The sequence below is a fragment of the Triticum dicoccoides genome, chromosome 2B (assembly GCF_002162155.2).
Source record: "Triticum dicoccoides isolate Atlit2015 ecotype Zavitan chromosome 2B, WEW_v2.0, whole genome shotgun sequence".
Taxonomy (NCBI): Eukaryota; Viridiplantae; Streptophyta; class Magnoliopsida; order Poales; family Poaceae; genus Triticum; species Triticum dicoccoides.
The window spans coordinates 587461949-587469733 of record NC_041383.1 but is presented as its reverse complement, the minus strand read 5'-3'; the positions used below and the strand labels follow the sequence as shown (position 1 = coordinate 587469733).

Genomic DNA, 7785 nt, shown 5'->3' with positions numbered 1-7785 from the left:
CTTCCCACTATTGTGGTTGACACTCAATTGTAATAATAATTCTTGAATTGGAGTTTGTTGGCACTAAAACGGTTCCTTAGCTTGTCCTAAGTGACATTTTCATGTGTGATTATACTTGCATAAATGTGTGCATATGAAGAATCATGATGAATCTTCTAAATAATTTTGAGTTTTATACATTGGGAAAAGTGGATGGTCTTTTAATACAGGAGACATGTTGATTAAGGAGAAACGATATTGATTAAAGAGAAATGATATTTCAAATTATTTGTACAAGTCGGGAATAAGAGATTGTGTACTTTATAAGAAAATTTCAAACTTACGAAAAAATTGTCTTGTATTAAGTTTAGTATAATGTGTTAATCTAAATAGATGCGTGTTGCACGTGCACACTTATTAGTCCAAATAGACGTGCGTTGCACGTGCACACTTACTAGTTATAAAAGAAACTAGCTTGTTAGAGCATCTCTACCAGCTTACATATCTCTAGGGAGTGCGTAAGTCGTCGTTCACACGCAGCTATTAATGTGAAAATAATTTGAAATCAAGAGACGCATCATTTTGAAAAGCAAACCATTAATGCAATTAATCTCTATTATTAAAGGGGTATATATATACATCGTCGTTGTTCGCACACAACCATTAGTGCAAAAATAATTAAAAATCAAGAGACAGATCAATTTGAAAATCAAGTCATTAATTCTATTAATCATGTTTAAAGAGAAATCTTTTCGCGCGGAATTAATTTGGAAACCTACTCATTAATGCAATTCATTAGATGTACTCCCTCCGTTCCTAAATGTTAAATCTTTTCAGATTTTCACTATGGACTACATACGGAGCAAAATGAGTGAATTTATACTCTAAAATATGTCTATATACATTCATATGTAGTTTGTAGTGGAATCTCTAAAAAGATTTATATTTAGAAACACAGGGAGTACCTCTAATGAATTGCATTAATGAGGGGCTACATATATGAAGCAAAATGAATGAATCTATACCCTAAAATATGTCTATATACATCCGTATGTAGTTTATAGTGGAATCTCTAAAAATACTTGCATTTAGGAACGGAGGGAGTAGGAATTTTTCCTACCTATTTCCGCCAATAGTCTGTGTGATCCACTTTTCCAATTATTCTTCACTCCTTACACGCCGCCGCGGCTATAAAATGAAGCCCCGGCCCCTGCTGGTACGGTCACACTTCACTCTTCGCCTTCTCTTCCTCTCTAGCACATGCACATGATGGCTGCGTGGTGGGTTTGTGGATTCCTCCCGCTCCTAGCCGTGGCCGCGGCCACTGGGGATGGGGCGAAGGGGAGCTCGGAGCCGCTGATCCGGCTGTCAGACGGAGAATGGGCATGCCCCTGCGCCTAGCCCCGCCGCGTCGGCGGCGGAGGAAGGGGTGACAAAGTGGGCCGTGCTCGTTGCGGGCTCCTCCGGCTACGGCAACTACCGGCACCAGGTGAGAGTCCTCTCCTCAATAAAACTCGTATATCATTCACCATATGAAATTTTGTGCTGAGCGACTGTGTGTTGTTGTTGATGCACGGCACGACGTACAGGCCGATGTGTGCCACGCGTACCAGATCCTAAAGAAGGGAGGCCTCAAGGATGAGAACATTGTGGTGTTTATGTACGATGACATCGCCGACAACCCTGACAACCCAAGGCGTGGAGTCGTCATCAACCATCCTAAAGGTAAAGATGTTTACCATGGTGTTCCCAAGGTATTACTATTACCTAATTACTGGGTGTGTTTCCTTTTTAATTCAAATAAGGTTGACGATCAACTTAACATGCATTGCAGGACTACACTGGCGAGCAGGTCACTGCTAAGAACTTGTACGCGGTTCTCTTGGGGAACAAAACCGCGGTTACTGGAGGGAGTAGGAAGGTGATAAACAGCAAACCAAATGATCACATCTTTATCTACTACACGGATCATGGGTCTCCTGGTTCACTTGGTACATGCATACATAATCCCACGTAAACGACCATGTAGTTCAGCTGATTTTGTTTTATCTATATCTTAGCTAACCTTATCAAGCTTCTGTGCAGGCATGCCCAACGGACCAAATGTTTATGCTGACGACTTCATCAAAGTGTTGCGGCAAAAGCATGCTTCCAAAAGCTATTCGAAAATGGTATGTATTCTTTCTTTTCTTTTTCCCTTAAAATATTTTAAAAAAAATCTGAAACAGTATGTACGCTTTGAGTCCCACCTCTAATGAGAATTACTGCAATTTTGGCAGATCATATATGTTGAAGCGTGTGAAAGTGGCAGCATCTTTGAGGGTTTGTTGCCACAAGATCTTAATATTTATGTTACAACGGCAGCAAATGCGGTAGAAAGTAGCTGGGCAGCATACTGCCCTGGGATGGAAATGCCACCTCCACCTGAATATGATACATGTTTAGGTGACTTATACAGTGTTTCTTGGATGGAGGACAGGTAATAAGCATTAGCTGTAATATATGTACTAGTACAAGTTTGTATCAGTTGTCCACAACCATGACGCTTGCTTGCTATTCTAAACCATTCGATCCTATTTAATTTGAAGTGAAACTCACAATCTAAAGAAGGAAACAATCAAGCAGCAGTACGAGGTAGTTAAAGCGAGAACGGCACCCCTGAATGAGTCTAGTATAGGTTCTCATGTCATGGAGTATGGTGACAAGACATTCAAGGGTGACATGCTTTTCCTCTATCAAGGTTTCGATCCTGCAAAGTTAAACATCAGAAATAGGCCGCTGCCTACGCCCAGCCTCAAGGGTGCAATCAAGCAAAGATACACCGATATTCTTTTCATGTGGAAGAAGGTAACAAACATCCCACTTAGCATTACTTGTCTAGATCTGGAGTACTAAGTTTCATGTGTTTTGTTTTGACTAATTTGTCTGCTAATCTATCTTCTTGCTTTCAGTATGAGAAGTTGAATGTGGGATCGGAAGAGAAGCTGAGGGCCCTCAGGGAGGTCAAAGAAACCGTTCTACACAGGAAGCATCTAGACAGCAGTATCGATTTCATCGGGAAGCTTGTCTTTGGATTCGAAAAGGGGCCTTCAGTGCTTGGGGCTGTTAGAGGCTCGGGCCAGCCATTAGTCGACGATTGGGATTGTCTGGAGATCATGCTGAGTGCAACAATTCCTTATTTGAATCCCATGAACATGCAACACCCTCCACTCTTTGTGTTTCTGATAGAACTTACTCTGCTATACTGATGCCAATTGCCAGGTGCGAGTTTTCGAGTCCCATTGCGGATCACTCACTTGGTATGGCATAAAATACATGAGGGCGTTCGCAAACATCTGCAACAATGGCATCTCCAAGACCAAGATGAAGGAGGCAAGCATCAACGCTTGCGACGGCTACGACTTGGGGAAGTGGAGCCCGTTGGTTCGAGGGCACAGCGCCTGATCCACTGCACTCAAGTTCATGGGAGCAGTAGCAAATGCTCCGGAGGTTCCTAGACCTTGTATGGTGTACATACATGGTAGATGGTACATAGGTATACATACAAGAAACAACCCAGTAATGGTACCCCTGTGGTGTTGGGTTAATCAGTAGTGTGTGGTCATGCCTCTGAAAATCAAATTTGACTGCAATCAATTGAAAGGCAATGATTATTATAACAAGTGTGTGTTAATATCTTTGCATGACAGTGCCACTTTTTTGAGAATGCTTGACTGTGCCATATAATTTCGTAATAGTAATAAACAGGTGAGCCATGATTAGCGGACCAAAACTGATGACCCATTATAGCAAGGTAGTGCTCCTCCTACATGGAGCCCTACCAAGATCACTAACATAAGCTATTGCTGATAAGATGAGATTAAGATCTTTTTGAAGCTCCCTTGATGCTAGTGCGGATCTGTCTTTCACAAATCGTTCGGTCTCGGGCCCGTATGCCAGTATGCGAGAACTGAAGGTTCTACCGTGAGGCAATCTAATTAAATTAGCTAACCTGCATTCATACACCAGTTTTTCAATAGGTTAGTGACTTCACACTCATCTATGCTATTAAAGGGGAATCGAACGTCGTGATGGTTCCGTGACACCCTGATTTGTTTGCAATTGTGGCCATCAGAAAGTTATTTAGACCTCTAGATCAAAAGTTCGAATATATGATAACGTGATGGCAGTCGCCTTTGGTGTTTCATTGGACCAAATAGGAGAACATATCATCATGACTTGTTGATGTCACGTCAGAGTTCAGATCGCCTTAATGGCACTGTTTGTCTCGCCTAATCGAGTCCAATTATGATACTTACTGCAGTCCCCGGGTTGATTAGCGTGTCTTAGGGATGTGACTAAATGGTGTGGAGCTTAGTGGCCGATATGGCTAACTAAGTGGTGTTTCAAATGATGATGGCAAGCTTTGGTGCTCTCTGCAATCGAGTGACTGATTTTCAGCACAGCTGGTACTTGGATGGCGAGCACCCTGCGTAGATGAACGTGCCGGTGTCTGCCCCTGTGAATGCGGCGCCGAGAACTATCACAAACATGGCGACGGCGACGGCAGCAGCGGCGGCGCGCCCACAGCAGAGTTGGTTGCGAAGGTGCATGGCTGACGAGATGAACATGAACACGATGCGCGCGTGTTTCTGGTGGTTTCGATGGCTGTGGTGAGTGGGGGAGTGGCCAGTGTATTGAATTCATGCTCCAGCCAACTCATCCAAAAGTCCGAACTGATGGAGAGAGGCGGGCAATATACTTCAACACCCCGGCCAGTGTATTGAATTCATGCTCCAGCCAACTCATCCAAAAGTCCGAACTGATGGAGAGAGGCGGGCAATATACTTCAACACCCCCCCTCACGTCTAGGCTTAATTAGCTCTTAGACGTGGAATTTATATAGGCCGCAGAATCCTTTTTTTAAATACTGCGTTGGCAGGGTCTTGAACTCAAGACCTCTTGGCTCGGATACCATATTGAATTCATGCTCCAGCCAACTCATCCAAAAGTCCGAACTGATGGAGAGAGGCGGGCAATATACTTCAACACGGTGCCCGAATGCTTTTTTCAGTCTTTGTTCTCGGAGTGAAGAGAATGTGATGGGGAGGACGCAGAATAAATGCGAGCTTTGTGGTAAAGCTTGCGAGGATTTGTGGTCTCGAGATTTATACACACGATGCCTCCTCCTGGTAACGGTTGGGTCTGGGCCCGACGACTCTGGTCTGATCCCGTCCAGCTAAGCTATGTTTCTTGAAATTAGCCAGGACCTATGACAGCCAACGCTCGGTTTTCGTTCTGCTTTACTAGCAGCTGTGTCAGAGCCCTCCCCTGGCAGGTATGTGGGCTTGCCTTTGGACCGGTACATGGGCCTGGCCCATCGGGACACCATCGAGCACGCAGACTACAATTACCAGGGAGAAGGCAACGGCAGACCCTATTCGGCGCTGCAGGCGCCGGCTAAAGGGCAATTTTCCTAACTGGCGCCTGCAGCGCACCGCGCTGGGCCGGCCCGTTACTGCATATGTTCCATATGCAAAAAAAAAGAAATGCGCTGGCTGCGAATCGAACAAGCTACCTCACTCGTAGAGGATCGTTCGCGCAACCACCAAGCCAAGAAGGATGATCTGCTAAGCTTACCTCTTGGTTTGTTTTATTCCTTCTTTTTTCTTCTTCTTTTTCTTCATTTTCCCTTTTCCATTTTTCCATTTTCGTTTTCAGTTTTTTATTTTTTTTTCTTCTCCTGGATTTTCTCCCTCATCGATTTTCGTTTTTTTATTTTCTTAAATGCATGAACTCTTTCCACATCGATGATGTTGTTTTTCAAATTTCATGAAATTTTGTTTTCAAAATCAATGAACCATTTTTAGTGATCTATTTTTAACAATTGATGATTTGTTTCAAACTTGATGAACTTTTTTGAAATTTGATGAACTTTCTTCAAATTTGATTAACTTTTTCTAAAATTGATGAACTTTTTTCAAAATCCCACGAACTTTTTTTCAAATTCATGAACTTTTTCTAAAAATTGATGAACTTTTTTTAGACTCAATGAACATTTTTTCAAATTAGATGAACTTATTTTAAAATTGGATGAACTTTTTCAGTTTTGTGAACTGTTTTAAAAATGGTGAATTTCTTTTAAAAATAATTGATGAACTTTTTTCAGTTTTGGTGAACTTTCTTTTACATTGATGAACTTATTTCAAAATCATTGAACTTTTGTTTAATAGGCAATGTTTTTCTGCATGTTCACGTAGTTTTTCCGTAATCTGTGATGTATGAGCGGTGTTGGGTTATGTTACTTGCGACCACTCGCCCTGGTGGTTAGCTGAAGACGATATGGTAGTGCAGGTCGTGAGTTCGATAGGCTGCAGTAACGAAATTTTGTTTTTATTATTTTTCGCGCATTTTAGTACCATGAAAGGTTCAGCAATGGGCCTGCTCCGAAGACGGCCCAACCAACGAATCATGCAGGCGCCAATTAGCCTAATCGGCGCTGAAGGCGCCGACTAGGGTTCCCCGAAGGCAACGCTCCTCTCCAGTGGCGGAGCTAGGCAAAAATGTTTGGGAGTGCCGAAAACACAAAATAAACTGTAGTAAGCAACTGGTACTCAGAGAACAAATTTGTTATGTGCATAGTTCAATTCAATTCACCACTGATCAACAGCTGCTGAGAGAAAAAAGAATAGTGCCATCAGCAAACAATTCCCAATTAGATCAAATCACACAACGAAATAACGAAAGAAAATTAGTTTGACTCCTACCGCACAGCATGGTTGATGTACAGGCAATGCTTACAGCTTTAGATATTTCATACAAATTGTTGGCAATGTACAGGCAGGGACGGAGCCAGGAATTTGGTATAGGGGGGCGAGTTCCTCACTTGAGCTCTTACATACTAATGAGCTTCGACCCAGCCAAAAAACATTAAGACCGTGTAAAAGGCCAAAACTGAAACCATGTTTTCATTGATGTAAACACTAGAAGAAGACTACCAAATTGTCCATCTTTGACAAGACAATTTCAAATTTTATTAAACTTATATAGCAAAATTTGGTACACTGTACTACAAATAATTGATTCCAATCTGATTGTCATGCCCATCAATCTATGGAGGCATTTTTTTTAAAAGATTTGAAGTTGATGAGAGGAGTCGTACCATGGAGGCATAGAGGAGGTCATGCATCGTCAGGTCCATGGTGGGATCAGGTTGATGATCATCTTCAGCAGGATTAGGGTAGTTCTCTTGGCTAGGTTGCAGATCGTTTGCATTTGCATCATGCTCACATGGCAAACAGCTTGAACCAATTGGCATAAAAATTATGAATTGATTCATATATCTTCATTTTCATGTCTACACAAACACAATTAGAGAATCGAAAATTTTCTAATAAGTTTTCCTTGTATATAGTTCTACGATGACATTGTAAGACACAAACTCATCTAATCCTAAAAAGAATAAACTAACCCTTTCTCCTCGCTTGGTCTTTGTCGGCCGGACGGAATGTGCCTGCGGATCTGCGCGACGGCGCTTGCCTACTAGGTGGAGGCGGCGGCAGCAGCGGCGGAGGAGGTAGCAGCGGCGGCGACGGAGGTAGCAGCGGCGGCGGCGAGTTTTTTCCGATCGCAGAAACTAGCAGATTGAAAACAAGCGACCAGAGAAAACTACCGTGTACGTGCGACATGCGTGAGCCTGGGTCCTCTTTCACGGTGGGTTGTTTTCCTTTTCTTTTTCTTCTACTATAATATTTGGGCCTTTGACCTGCTACGTGCATATACATGGACTTTGACCTGCTACACTACGTGATATATACGTGGGCTTTG

At 42.7% G+C, this 7785-nt stretch overlaps 2 protein-coding genes across 2 annotated transcripts; both read left to right on the top strand.

Annotated features, from left to right (window-relative positions):
• Positions 1–1565: 1565 nt before the first annotated feature.
• Positions 1566–2462, top strand: LOC119361028 (vacuolar-processing enzyme beta-isozyme 1-like). The gene is made up of 4 exons (XM_037626424.1): positions 1566–1704; positions 1814–1970; positions 2065–2150; positions 2259–2462. The coding sequence occupies exons 1-4, from the start codon at positions 1618–1620 to the stop codon at positions 2460–2462; spliced, it is 534 nt and encodes a 177-aa protein (XP_037482321.1). The 5' UTR covers positions 1566–1617.
• On the top strand, positions 2270–3615 carry LOC119368069 (vacuolar-processing enzyme beta-isozyme 1-like). Its single transcript, XM_037633429.1, has 2 exons — positions 2270–2826; positions 2931–3615. Exons 1-2 carry the CDS (start codon positions 2668–2670, stop codon positions 3225–3227), a joined length of 456 nt encoding a protein of 151 aa, XP_037489326.1. The 5' UTR covers positions 2270–2667; the 3' UTR covers positions 3228–3615.
• The last annotated feature ends 4170 nt before the right edge of the window (positions 3616–7785 follow it).